At 53.9% G+C, this 13771-nt stretch overlaps 1 protein-coding gene across 1 annotated transcript in view; it reads right to left on the bottom strand.

Moving 5' to 3' along the window:
• The window catches only part of LOC139419352 (NEDD4-binding protein 2-like), a 44394-nt gene that overhangs the window by 23269 nt on the left and 7354 nt on the right, over positions 1 to 13771 (bottom strand). Inside the window, exons 2-10 of the mRNA XM_071169292.1 lie at positions 12429 to 13497; positions 12061 to 12185; positions 10709 to 10797; positions 9472 to 9548; positions 8001 to 8342; positions 4477 to 6405; positions 3237 to 4068; positions 670 to 1351; positions 184 to 269 (exon numbers count right to left, since the gene is read on the bottom strand). Coding sequence (XP_071025393.1) covers positions 184 to 269; positions 670 to 1351; positions 3237 to 4068; positions 4477 to 6405; positions 8001 to 8342; positions 9472 to 9548; positions 10709 to 10797; positions 12061 to 12185; positions 12429 to 13497 — 5231 coding nt within the window. The remainder of the gene's footprint in view (positions 1 to 183; positions 270 to 669; positions 1352 to 3236; positions 4069 to 4476; positions 6406 to 8000; positions 8343 to 9471; positions 9549 to 10708; positions 10798 to 12060; positions 12186 to 12428; positions 13498 to 13771) is intronic.

The raw sequence follows: 13771 nt of genomic DNA on the forward strand, positions 1-13771 counted from the left end.
ACCCAGGTAACACACCCCCACGTGACCCAGGTAACATACCCCACCTGACCCAGGTAACACACCCCACCTGACCCAGGTAACACACCCCCACCTGACCCAGGTAACACACCCCCACCTGACCCAGGTAACACACCCCCACCTGACCCAGGTAACACACCCCCACCTGACCCAGGTAACACACACCTGGACAGTGTCCTTCCATTTCTGGTGCAGCAGTCTGGCCATGTTGAGGTCCATCCTCACAGAGTAGTCATCAGGAGAACACACACCTGGCAACCAAGCACAGGAGAGCTGAGGGAGTGTGTCTGGGGTGTGGGTGTGTTACCTGGGTCAGTGGTATGTGTGTGTGTGTTACCTGGGTCAGTGGTGTGTGTGTGTGTGTTACCTGGGTCAGTGGTGTGTGTGTGTGTGTGTTACCTGGGTCAGTGGTGTGTGTGTGTGTGTTACCTGGGTCAGTGGTGTGTGTGTGTGTGTGTGTGTTACCTGGGTCAGTGGTGTGTGTGTGTGTGTTACCTGGGTCAGTGGTGTGTGTGTGTGTTACCTGGGTCAGTGGTGTGTGTGTGTGTTACCTGGGTCAGTGGTGTGTGTGTGTGTTACCTGGGTCAGTGGTGTGTGTGTGTGTGTGTGTGTTACCTGGGTCAGTGGTGTGTCTGTGTGTGTGTGTGTTACCTGGTAGGACACCAACAGGGCCAAACAGCTCAACCAGCTGCAGAGCCAGTTCTGTAGGCAGCTTCAGTTCAACACTCTGGATGTCCACGAGTCTGTCCCTCCTCTTCTCCTTCTCCTTCCTCCCTTTCCTCTCCTCCTCCTCCTCTCTCCTCTCCATCTCCTCCAGCTGGGCTAGGAGCGACTGGGTCACCTCGTCTACGCAATACAGCTCCTCGTCTCCCTCCTCCTCCTCCTTCTCCCATTTCTCCCACTGCTCTGCGCCAGCTCCGCTCTCCGAGTCCCGAACCACTTCCTGCTCCGCCACATCTCTTCCTGGTGGTCTGTGCTCCAGACGAGTGGACTCTCCCAAGGGGGTGTTTTGTTCCTCTGAGCCGCCCCCACCCCCAGACACCGGATGGTTCAGTCCACTAACCCCACCTACCCCTTCGTCCACGCCCCCTCGTGTCCTCCACGTCTCCTCTTCCTCCTCCCCTCTTCCCAATACAACAACCGCCTCGCTATCAGAAAAGCTGGAGGCCGAAGCCTGTTCCCCTGGGGGCGTAACCCGCCCCTCCGTCCTCTCCTCCAGGGACACACCTACGGCCATGTCCAGATCTTCATCACCCTCTTCTTCATCCTCCTCTTCCTCTAGGAAGAGTCTCTCCCCAGAGTCTAGCAGCAGATTACTGGTCCACTCCAGATCCTGAGGGAGAGAGGAACCAATGGTACATTTAAAATTAATTTAGGATGGCCTCGCTATATAGGGAACGGGAACCTACTGCCTCGCTATATAGGGGACGGGGCCCTACGGCCTCGCCATATAGGGGACGGGGCCCTACGGCCTCCCCATATATGGGACGGGGCCGTACGGCCTCCCCATATAGGGGACGGGGCCCTACTGCCTCCCCATATAGGGGACGGGCCCTACTGCCTCCCCATATAGGGGACGGGGCCCTACTGCCTCCCCATATAAGGGACGGGGCCCTACTGCCTCCCCATATAGGGGACGGGGCCCTACTGCCTCCCCATATAGGGGACGGGGCCCTACTGCCTCCCCATATAGGGGACGGGGCCCTACTGCCTCCCCATATAGGGGACGGGGCCCTACTGCCTCCCCATATAGGGGACGGGGCCCTACTGCCTCCCCATATAGGGGACGGGGCCCTACTGCCTCCCCATATAGGGGACGGGGCCCTACTGCCTCCCCAAATAGGGGACGGGGCCCTACTGCCTCCCCAAATAGGGGACGGGGCCCTACTGCCTCCACATATAGGGGACGGGCCCCTACTGCCTCCACATATAGGGGACGGGGCCCTACTGCCTCCCCATATAGGGGACGGGGCCCTACTGCCTCCCCATATAGGGGACGGGCCCTACGGCCTCGCTATATAGGGGACGGGCCCTACGGCCTCCCCATATAGGGGACGGGGCCCTACTGCCTCGCTATATAGGGGACGGGGCCCTACTGCCTCGCCATATAGGGGACGGGGCCCTACTGCCTCGCCATATAGGGGACGGGGCCCTACTGCCTCCCCATATAGGGGACGAGGCCCTACGGCCTCCCCATATAGGGGACGGGGCCCTACGGCCTCCCCATATAGGGGACGGGGCCCTACTGCCTCCCCATATAGGGGACGGGGCCCTACTGCCTCCCCATATAGGGGACGGGGCCCTACTGCCTCCCCATATAGGGGACGGGCCCTACTGCCTCCCCATATAGGGGACGGGCCCTACTGCCTCCCCATATAGGGGACGGGGCCCTACTGCCTCGCTATATAGGGGACGGGGCCGTACTGCCTCCCCATATAGGGGACGGGGCCCTACTGCCTCACTATATAGGGGAAAGGGTTTCATTTGGGACTCAGACATAGATAGACTAGTGTCCTGTCCAGGGGGTGTCCTGGTACATCAAGCTGTCCCACTACAGAAACAGGAAATAGGGCAGGAGCCAATAGGGCAAGATGAAATAGGGCAAGAGCCAATAGGGCAGGAGCCAATAGGGCAAGAGGAAATAGGGCAGGAACCAATAGGGCAAGAGGAAATAGGGCAGGAGCCAATAGGGCAAGAGGAAATAGGGCAGGAGCCAATAGGCTGTTCTGGCTCAGACAATGTTTACTTCCTTTACACAGATAGAGCCTCAGCCAATACAACAACACGCAATAAGCAATAATAACAACAACAACAACACACAATAAGCAATAATAATAATAACACACAATAAAACCAACAACACACAATAAACAACAACACACAATAAACAACAACAACACACAATAAGCAATAATAATAACACACAATAAAACCACCACCAACACACAATAAACAACACACAATAAACAACAACACACAATAAACAACAATACACAATAAACAACAACAACAACACACAATAAACAATAACAACAACAACAACACACAATAAACAACAACACACAATAAACAACAACAACACACAATTAACAACAATAACAACACCAACAACAACACACATAAAACAACAACAAACAATAAACAACACCACACAATAAACAACAATAACAATAATAATAAAAACAACAACAATAATAATAAACAACAAACATCCCGACCTGCTGACACGTGTCATAGAGGTCCTCCAGAGTGTGTCTGTTGACCAGTTTAAAATGGCGTCTGAGAATGACGAGGTTCTGCTGTCTGGTCCGGCCCTCCTCCAGCTCCCTCTCCTCCACCTGGCTCCCCTTCTCGTGCGTCACACGGTACGGCACCACGCGCTGGCCGGAGGGGTGAACCGCGACGCCCGCCGAGACCGCCGCCGATACCTCTGGGAGGAAACGGGAAGGGTTGCCGTGGAGAATGGCGAGGGTGTTGTTAGGGGGAAAGTGGTATCCCGCGGCCTCGGTTGGGTTGTCGCGCTGATTGTGGTCGAGACGCCAGAGGAAGGCGAAGTCTTGCGGGTCGGTCTGGGAGGAGCGATCTGTGTCGGCCAATGACGGAGGAGGGGAGGGGCGGTGGGGGTTAGGGTTAAGGTCAGGGTTGAGATTAGGGTAGAGGTCAGGTTGGAGGTTAGGTTTGAAGTTAGGGCTGAGGTTAGGGTTGAGATCGAGGTTAGGGTTAAGGTCAGAGTCGAGATTAGGGTTGAGGTTAGGGTTAAGGTCAGGCTTGAGGTCAGGCTTGAGGTTAGGGTTAAGGTCAGAGTCGAGATTAGGGTTGAGGTTAGGGTTAAGGTCAGAGTCGAGATTAGGGTTGAGGTTAGGGTTAAGGTCAGGGTTGAGGTTAGGGTTGAGGTCAGGCTTGAGGTTAGGGTTAAGGTCAGAGTCGAGATTAGGGTTGAGGTTAGGGTTAAGGTCAGGGTTGAGGTTAGGGTTAAGGTCAGAGTCGAGATTAGGGTTGAGGTTAGGGTTAAGGTCAGGGTCGAGGTTAGGGTTAAGGTCAGAGTCGAGATTAGGGTTGAAGTTAGGGTTAAGGTCAGAGTCGAGATTAGGGTTGAGGTTAGGGTTAAGGTCAGAGTCGAGATTAGGATTGAAGTTAGGGTTAAGGTCAGGGTTGAGGTTAGGGTTAAGGTCAGAGTCGAGATTAGGGTTGAGGTTAGGGTTAAGGTCAGGGTCGAGGTTAGGGTTAAGGTCAGAGTCGAGATTAGGGTTGAGGTTAGGGTTAAGGTCAGGGTCGAGGTTAGGGTTGAGGTCAGAGTCGAGATTAGGGTTGAGGTTAAGGTCAGAGTCGAGATTAGGGTTGAGGTTAGGGTTAAGGTCAGGGTTGAGGTTAGGGTTGAGGTCAGGCTTGAGGTTAGGGTTAAGGTCAGAGTCGAGATTAGGGTTGAGGTTAGGGTTAAGGTCAGGGTTGAGGTCAGGCTTGAGGTTAAGGTTAGGGTTAAGGTCAGAGTCGAGATTAGTGTTGAGGTTAGGGTTAAGGTCAGGGTCGAGGTTAGGGTTAAGGTCAGAGTGGAGATTAGGGTTGAGGTCAGAGTGGAGATTAGGGTCGAGGTCAGAGTGGAGATTAGGGTCGAGGTCAGAGTGGAGATTAGGGTCGAGGTCAGAGTGGAGATTAGGGTCGAGGTCAGAGTGGAGATTAGGGTCGAGGTCAGAGTGGAGATTAGGGTCGAGGTCAGAGTGGAGATTAGGGTCGAGGTCAGAGTGGAGATTAGGGTCGAGGTCAGAGTCGAGATTAGGGGCAAGGTCAGAGTTAGGGTCGAGGTCAGGGTCGAGGTCAGAGTCAGGGTCTATCTGTGGTTTGGGGGAGGGAGGGGTGTCGTTTGTGAAGGTGAGCGCCAGCTTGCACTGTTCCTCAGCCCTGCGACTCTGCCTCCGCTCCTCACTGCCCCCACCAAGATGGCCGACTTCACCTTCCACCCTGGTCTCACTAGCGTCAGTGCACTGACTGACCTCACCAACATGGCTACATTCACCAGCTTCCACACTGCCCTCACCAATATGGCTGTCACTATCAGTACAATGACTGCCCCCACCAAGATGGCCGTCTTCACTTTCCATCCTGGTCTCACTAGTGTCAGTACACTGACTGACCTCACCAAGATGGCTTCCTTCTACCTCCAACAAGTCTTTCTCAACTAAACCCTGAGTCCCCCCCTCTCCGGCGGCCTGAATGGTCTCTCCCTCCCTCTGCTCCACGGTGTTGGATCCAACCACCTGGGTTGAGTTAGGGTTAGCCAACACACAGTCAGGTAATTCCTCCCGACTCAGGACTCGGTCTTTATCCGCCTCCCCTCTCCTCCCTCCTGCCACACCCCTCTCTCCTCCTTCTCCAAGTGAACGGTCTGAGCTAAGGGAGGGGACGAGGGAGGGGCAGGTGGGCAGGGGGAAGGAGTCAACACCTGTCTGTAAGAGCTCTAGAAGCTTCTGGAACTCTGTGACATGAGGCCCGCGACCAGGATGCCCTTCTGATTGGCTGCCTCTGGGATCTGCCTCCTCCCCCTCACCACCTCCCTCTCCCTCCCTCCCAGCGCGCCTCGCATTCCTTCCTCCTCCTCCTCCTCTTCTTTGCTCCAGTACCTCCTCTGAAGGCCAGTCTCCAACAAACTCCAACAACTCAGGCCTCACCCTCTCTCCCCCATCCCTCACCCTCTCTCCCCCATCCCTCACCCTCTCTCCCACATGCCACCCCCTCTCTCCCACATCCCACACCCTCTCTCCCCCATCACCCACCCTCTCTCCCCCATCACCCACCCTCTCTCCCACATCCCACACCTGCTCTCCCCCATCACCCATTTCTCCCACCAACTTCCCTCCTCCATCCTCTCTCTCTTCATCCCCCTCGCTCACTGATTGGCTAGCAGGCTCCAGCCTATCAGAGTCCGTCTTCCTAGTTCTACTCCTCCTCTCTTTCCTCACCCTCTGACCAATCGACTCGGAGAAAGCCACGGGCCTCTCGTCGTCACCATGGAGATCTGCACTAAACACAGACTCCACCAGACAGTGGGGAATTCCTGTCTCTTCCTCTTCCTCCCCCCTGTTCCCCTCGTCGTCCGGTTGCCACGGAGCTTCCGGTTCAGAGACCACCGTCCCTAAATCAAGAATATCCTCTTCATCCAGAATTTTAGAATTGTCCAGAATCGCACATTTTTCCGAGGCCTGTTCACTGAGGGAGAGGGACTCTGTGGACCCGTGGGCAGAGCTGTGACCCGGGGTTCTGGCTCTCCCGGAGCGGCCGACCGACGACACGTCGGGAAGCGAGGAGGAGAGCTGGGGGCAGGACCTCTCAGAGCCCTGGACCAATCGCTGCTCTCCTAGCAGGTCACGGCGGGCCTTGTCTGAGGACTTGGGCCTATCAGGAGAAAGAGAGACAGAGAGACAGAGACAGAGAGAGAGAGAGAGAGAGAGAAAGAGAGACAGAGAGAGAGACAGAGAGACAGAGAGAGAGAGAAAGAGAGAGACAGAGAGAGAGACAGAGAGACAGAGACAGAGAGAGACAGAGAGATCATCTTTTCATTGTGACTTCAATTCAAGCAGCCTGAAACTAACCTTAGCCCTGGCCATAACCTTAACCATAGGCCCTATCCCTGGCCATAACCCTAACCCTAGGCCCTATCCCTGGCTCTAACCCTAACCATAGGCCCTATCCCTGGCCCTAGCCCTTAACCCTAACCATAGGCCATATCCCTGACCCTAACCCTAGGCCCTATTCCTAACCCTAGGCCCTATTCCTAACCCTAGGCCCTATCCCTGAACCTATCCCTAACCCTAGGCCCTATCCCTGACCCTATCCCTGACCCTATCCCTAGGCCCTATCCCTGACCCTAACCCTAGGCCCTATTCCTAACCATAGTCCCTATCCCTAGGCCCTATCCCTGACCCTATCCCTAACCCTGACCCTATCCCTAACCCTAGGCCCTATCCCTAGGCCCTATCCCTGACCCTATCCCTAGGCCCTATCCCTGACCCTAACCCTAGGCCCTATTCCTAACCCTAGTCCCTATCCCTATGCCCTATCCCTAGGCCCTATCCCTAGGCCCTATCCCTGACCCTATCCCTAACCCTAGGCCCTATCCCTGACCCTAGGCCCTATCCCTGACCCTATCCCTAGGCCCTATCCCTGACCCTAACCCTAGGCCCTATTCCTAACCCTAGTCCCTATCCATAACCCTAGGCCCTATCCCTAGGCCCTATCCCTAACCCTAGGCCCTATCCCTGACCCTATCCCTAACCCTAGGCCCTATCCCTGACACTAGGCCCTATCCCTGACCCTATCCCTGACCCTATCCCTAGGCCCTATCCCTGACCCTAGGCCCTATCCCTAACCCTGGCCCTATTCCTGGCCCTAACCCTACCCTAGGCCCTAACCCTGGCCCCAACTCTGGCCCTACCCTAGGCCCTGGCCCTATCCCTAGGCCCTAACTCTGGCCCTATCCTAGGCCCTATCACTAACCCCTAACCCTGGCCCTAACCTTAACCCTAGGCCCTAACCTTAGCCCTAACCCTGTCCCTACCCTAGGCCCTAACCCTGTCCCTACCCTAGGCCCTGTCCCTACCCTAGGCCCTGGCCCTAGGCCCTAACCCTGGCCCTAGGCCCTGGCCCTAACCCTAGGCCCTAACCCTAGGCCCTAACCCTGGCCCTATCCCTGACCACAACCCTGGCCCTATCCCTAACCCTGACCACAATCCTGGCCCTATCCCTAACCCTGACCACAACCTTGGCCCTATCCCTAATCCTGGCCCTATCCCTGGCCCTATCCCTAACCCTGGCCCTAATCCTAAACCTGGCCCTATCCCTAACCCTGGCCCTAACCCTATCCCTGGCCCTATCCCTAACCCTGGCCCTAATCCTAAACCTGGCCCTATCCCTAAACTTGGCCCTATCCATAACCCTGGCCCTAATCCTAACTCTGGCCCTATCCCTAGTCTCCTGGTGAGGACACTTACTGTGACGGGCTAGCCTCCTGATGGGGTGGGCTTGGGTCCTGTTGGGGGGGTAGTTTGGCCTCCTGATGGGGTGGGCTTGGGTCCTGTTGGGGGTGTAGTTTGGCCTCCTGATGGGGTGGGCTTGGGTCCTGTTGGGGGGGTAGTTTGGCGTCGTGTTGAGGGGGTCGTGTTGGGTCCTGTTGGGGGGGTAGTTTGGCGTCGTGATGAGGGGGTCGTGTTGGGTCGTAATGGGGGGGTAGTTTGGGGTGAGAGCTCCCCATGATGGAGTGAATGGTCACGTGACGATCATAATTTTCCATCATCCAACGGATCTTCTCTGCTTTAACACTGTGCCTAGTACGTCTAGAGAGAGAAAGGAGAGGGGAGGGAGAGGGGAGGGAGGGAGGAGAGGAGAGGAGAGAGGGGAGGGAGGGAGGGAGGAGAGATGGGAGGGAGGAGAGAGGGGGGGAGGAGAGAGGAGGGAGAGGAGGGGAGAGAGAGGGCAGAGAGGAAGAGAGGAGGGGAGAGAGCGAGGAGGGGAGAGAGAGGAGGGAGAGGAAGAGAGGGAGAAGAGGGAGAGGGGAGAGAAAGAGGGGAGGGGAGAGAAAGAGGGGGGGGGGGGGGGGCGAAAGAGGAGGGGTTATCCATTTAGTTTTTAATTTAAATTCAGATGAATTTGTAATAACTTTATTAGTGGTTTGTTTACATTAAATAAAAGTCTATCCTATCATAATAACTTTATTGGTCATTTACATCAATTCAAAGTATATGGTAATATATGTTGTTCGGGATGTGTATGAGGAAGTGAATTCAGATGACCAGCATGCATCTGTTCAGAAACTAACTGTGAGAACTTTCAGAGTCTTCTGGATTGATGATGAACTGAAACCTGTGACAGGTCAAAGATATAATGCCCAGCATGCACCTGTTCAGAAACTGTGACAGGTCAAAGATATGATGACCAGCATGCACCTGTTCAGAAACTGTGACAGGCCAAAGATATGATGACCAGCATGCACCTGTTCAGAAACTGTGAGAACTGAAGCTAATGGGGATCCAAATAAACAAATAACTTTATTGGTACCTCTCCAGGTGTTTCGTAATAACTTTATTGGTACCTCTCCAGGTGTTTTGTAATAACTTTATTGGTACCTCTCCAGGTGTTTCGTAATAACTTTATTGGTACCTCTCCAGGTGTTTTGTAATAACTTTATTGGTACCTCTCCAGGTGTTTCGTAATAACTTTATTGGTACCTCTCCAGGTGTTTCGTAATAACTTTATTGGTACCTCTCCAGGTGTTTCGTAATAACTTTATTAATACCTCCCCAGGTGTTTTGTAATAACTTTATTGGTACCTCTCCAGGTGTTTGGTAATAACTTTATTGGTACCTCTCCAGGTGTTTCGTAATAACTTTATTGGTACCTCTCCAGGTGTTTCGTAATAACTTTATTGGTACCTCTCCAGGTGTTTCGTAATAACTTTATTGGTACCTCTCCAGTTCCCTGGGTTTGTTCTTCCACCAGGTACTAGGCTCCCGGAACAGAACCTTGTAGTTGTGCCTCAGAGCCTGTAGGGACATACAGCACATCCTACCATTAGACAGTGTGGGGACATACAGCACATCCTACCATTAGACTGTGTAGGAACATACAGCACATCCTACCATTAGACAGTGTGTGGACATACAGCACATCCTACCATTAGACAGTGTGGGGACATACAGCACATCCTACCATTAGACTGTGTGGGGACATACAGCACATCCTACCATTAGACTGTGTGGGGACATACAGCACATCCTACCATTAGACAGTGTGGGGACATACAGCACATCCTACCATTAGACAGTGTGTGTGTAGATGTGTGTGTAGATGTGAGTGTGTGTGTGTGTGTGTGTAGATGTGGGTGTAGATGTGGGTGTGTGTGTGTGTGTGTGTAGATAGATGTGTGTGTGTGTGTAGGTGTGTGTGTGTGTGTGTAGGTGTGTAGGTGTGTGTGTGTGTATGTGTGTGTGTGTAGATGTGGGTGTGTGTGTGTAGGTGTGTGTGTGTGTGTGTGTGTGTGTGTGTGTGGGTGTGGGGGTGTGTAGGTGTGTGTAGATGTGTGTGTGTGTGTGTAGGGGTGTGTGTAGGTGTGTGTGTAGGTGTGTGTGTGTAGGTGTGTGTGTGTAGGTGTGTGTAGATGTGTGTGTAGGTGTGTGTGTGTGGGTGTGTAGGTGTGTGTAGGTGTGTGTAGGGGTGTGTAGGGGTGTGTGTAGGTGTGTGTAGGTGTGTGTAGGTGTGTGTAGGTGTGTGTAGGTGTGTGTGTAGGTGTGTGTGTGTAGGTGTGTGTGTGTAGGTGTGTGTGTGTAGGTGTGTGTAGGTGTGTGTGTGTAGGTGTGTGTGTGTGTGTGTGTGTGTGTGTGTGTGTGTAGGTGTGTGTGTGTAGGTGTGTGTGTGTAGGTGTGTGTGTGTGTGTGTGTGTAGGTGTGTGTGTGTGTGTGTGTAGGTGTGTGTGTGTGTGTAGGTGTGTGTGTGTGTGTGTGTGTGTGTGTGTGTGTGTGTGTGTGTGTGTGTGTGTGTGTGTGTGTGTGTGTGTGTGTGTGTGTGTGTGTGTGTGTAGGTGTGTGTTTGGTAAAAGACATACACCAGTATAATACATAAACTTGAATAACTATTGAAATGTATTTCTGATTAAAATGGAAGGTAGTTTGTATTTTCACATTAAAGAAAGAAGAGAGAGACAGACCATAGTTACGTAGGGTTTCATCTCCCAGCCCTGCATGTTGGTGTTGTCAATGACAACAGGAGAGAAAGAGGCCTCCATCACTTCCTGGGCTGAGGACATCAACACCATGTTATTCAATGGGAAACAGAGACCATTTACATGGTTAGGGTGTAGGGGTTAGGGTGTAGGGGTTAGGGTGTAGGGGTTAGGGTGTAGGGGTTAGGGGTGTAGGGGTTAGGGGTGTAGGGGTTAGGGGTGTAGGGGTTAGGGGTGTAGGGGTTAGGGGTGTAGGGGTTAGGGTGTAGGGGTTAGGGTGTAGGGGTTAGTTAGGGTGTAGGGGTTAGTTAGGGTGTAGGGGTTAGTTAGGGTGTAGGGGTTAGGGTGTAGGGAGGGGTTAGGGTGTAGGGGTTAGGGTGTAGGGGTTAGGGTGCAGGGGTTAGGGTGCAGGGGTTAGGGTGCAGGGGTTAGGGTGTAGGGGTTAGGGGATAGTATATGTTGGTGTTGTCAATAATAACAGGAGAGAAGGGGCTAGGGTGTAGGGTTAGTTAGGGTGTAGGGTTAGTTAGGGTGTATGGTTAGTTAGGGTGTAGGGTTAGTTAGGGTGTAGGGTTAGTTAGGGTGTAGGGTTAGTTAGGGTGTAGGGTTAGTTAGGGTGTATGGTTAGTTAGGGTGTATGGTTAGTTAGGGTGTAGGGTTAGTTAGGGTGTAGGGTTAGTTAGGGTGTGGGGTTAGTTAGGGTGTGGGGTTAGTTAGGGTGTAGGGTTTGTTAGGGTGTAGGGTTAGTTAGGGTGTAGGGTTAGTTAGGGTGTAGGGTTAGTTAGGGTGTAGGGTTAGTTAGGGTGTAGGGTTAGTTAGGGTGTAGGGTTAGTTAGGGTGTGGGGTTAGTTAGGGTGTGGGGTTAGTTAGGGTGTAGGGTTAGTTAGGGTGTAGGGGTTAGTTAGGGTGTAGGGGTTAGTTAGGGTGTAGGGGTTAGTTAGGGTGTAGGGGTTAGTTAGGGTGTAGGGTTAGTTAGGGTGTAGGGTTAGTTAGGGTGTAGGGTTAGTTAGGGTATAGGGTTAGTTAGGGTGTAGGGGTTAGTTAGGGTGTAGGGTTAGTTAGGGTGTAGGGTTAGTTAGGGTGTAGGGTTAGTTAGGGTGTGGGGTTAGTTAGGGTGTGGGGTTAGTTAGGGTGTGGGGTTAGTTAGGGTGTAGGGTTAGTTAGGGTGTAGGGGTTAGTTAGGGTGTAGGGTTAGTTAGGGTGTAGGGTTAGTTAGGGTGTAGGGTTAGTTAGGGTATAGGGTTAGTTAGGGTGTAGGGGTTAGTTAGGGTGTTAGGCTGTAGGGTGTAGGGGTTAGGGTCCCCTAAAGCTGAGGGGTTAGGGTGTAGGGTGTATACCTCTAGCGTGGTTCCATTCGTGGGCCTCCCCTAAAGCTGAGGGGTCGTAGCGATAGTCCCCATGACGACAGAAATAATCATCCGTGCTCAACACCACCCCATGTGGGTTCTGTTCCAGCATGGCCCTACACACACACACACACACACAGAGATAACACACACACACGCGCACGCACACACACACACACACACACAGGGATAACACACACACACACACACAGGGATAACACACACACAGGGATAACACACGCATGCAAGCACACACGATTATTGGTGAGTGTGGTTAACATTATTGTAAACACACACACACACACACCCATCCAACACCCCGCCCACCCCCTATACACACCCCTAACACGTCCCCTTACCGGGCCAGGGTGGACTTGCCCGACCCAGGAGCTCCCCGTAGCAGCACTAGGACACGCCCCTCCAGCCGGAGCCTACCATGTTGCCCAGAGAGGAGGGGTGCTCTGGGGCCAGCAGACACCCCCCCTGTCCAAGACCTGGGGACGGTAGGGGCTTGACCGAAAGGGCCCTGGGCCAACCAGTGGGAGGCGGGTGTGGCTCGGGTGTGCCAGGAGGAGGGGCTTAGCGCCACAGGGACGATAAATGCCGGCCCCGTTGCCTGATTTCCGCGGGCATGCGGTTGGAACTCCGGCGCTCGAATATTCCAGAACGACGGGTTGGCGAGTTGCTCTTCTTCTCCTGCGACGCTCGTCTTCGTCCTCGCCCCCCTTACTACGCCGCCTGGTGGTACGGTCCGCTCGCCCTCTGGATGAACAGTGAACTGGTCCAGTTTCCTGTATGCCTGGAATGCAGAGGATGGCGATGAAGTCAGATGGCCGAAGTCCAGTAATGACCGTTGCCGCCGGTAACCGGCTGCTCCTCCAGAGAAGTTGAGGCTCAGGTCAGAGACAGGGGAGTGAGGTCCGCTAGCCTGCCCAGCTGAGAACACCCTGTCTGGGGATGGCTGGTCCCCTGTGAGCCCCCTCCTGGAGGCTGAGGCTCTTGGGCTGGACTGGAGCGGCTGTGGCAGGGCCTGCTGCTGGGCGCCCGGGGGCTGAACGAGCAAGGAGAGGGAAGAGACGGATGAGGAAGAGGAGGAGGAGTGAAGATCACCGTGGTCCCTCTCTCCAGCTTCCTGCTGTATGGTAAGATTCTCCAGCTCACGGTCGATCAGAACATCAAACTCTTCTGTCAAGTCAGTGGTCAGGTCCTGGTTATCTTCGCTGAGGAGAGGAGGGGCCCGTCGGGGAGGGGAGAGGGGGACAGCGGACTCCCCCGTAGGAGGGTGGGGGTGAAGGTCTGGTTTGGAGGAGTTGTGTTGGGGGCTGAGGAGAGCTGCGGTAAGCTCGAACCCGGAGAGGAGGGGAGGGAGGGGGCCAACACGCTCAGCTGCTACAGACAGCTCCAGGAGAGAATCCATCGCATTCTCAACTACAGGAAGAGACATGGAAAGAGAGAGAGAGAGAGTTGGTAGGAGATAGAGGGGGGAGATGGTAGGAGAGAGAGAGAGAGAGAGAGAGAGAGGGAGGTGGTAGGAGAGAGAGAAAGATGGTAGGAGAGAGAGAGAGAGAGAGAGAGAGAGAGAGGGGAGGTGGTAGGAGAGAGAGAAAGATGGTAGGAAAGAGAGAGAAGGGGAGATGGTAGGAGAGAGAGAGAGAGGTGGTAGGAAAGAGAGAGAAGGGGAGATGGTAGGAGAGAGAGAGAG

Source organism: Oncorhynchus clarkii, chromosome 10, assembly GCF_045791955.1.
Source record: "Oncorhynchus clarkii lewisi isolate Uvic-CL-2024 chromosome 10, UVic_Ocla_1.0, whole genome shotgun sequence".
NCBI classification, from domain to species: Eukaryota; Metazoa; Chordata; class Actinopteri; order Salmoniformes; family Salmonidae; genus Oncorhynchus; species Oncorhynchus clarkii.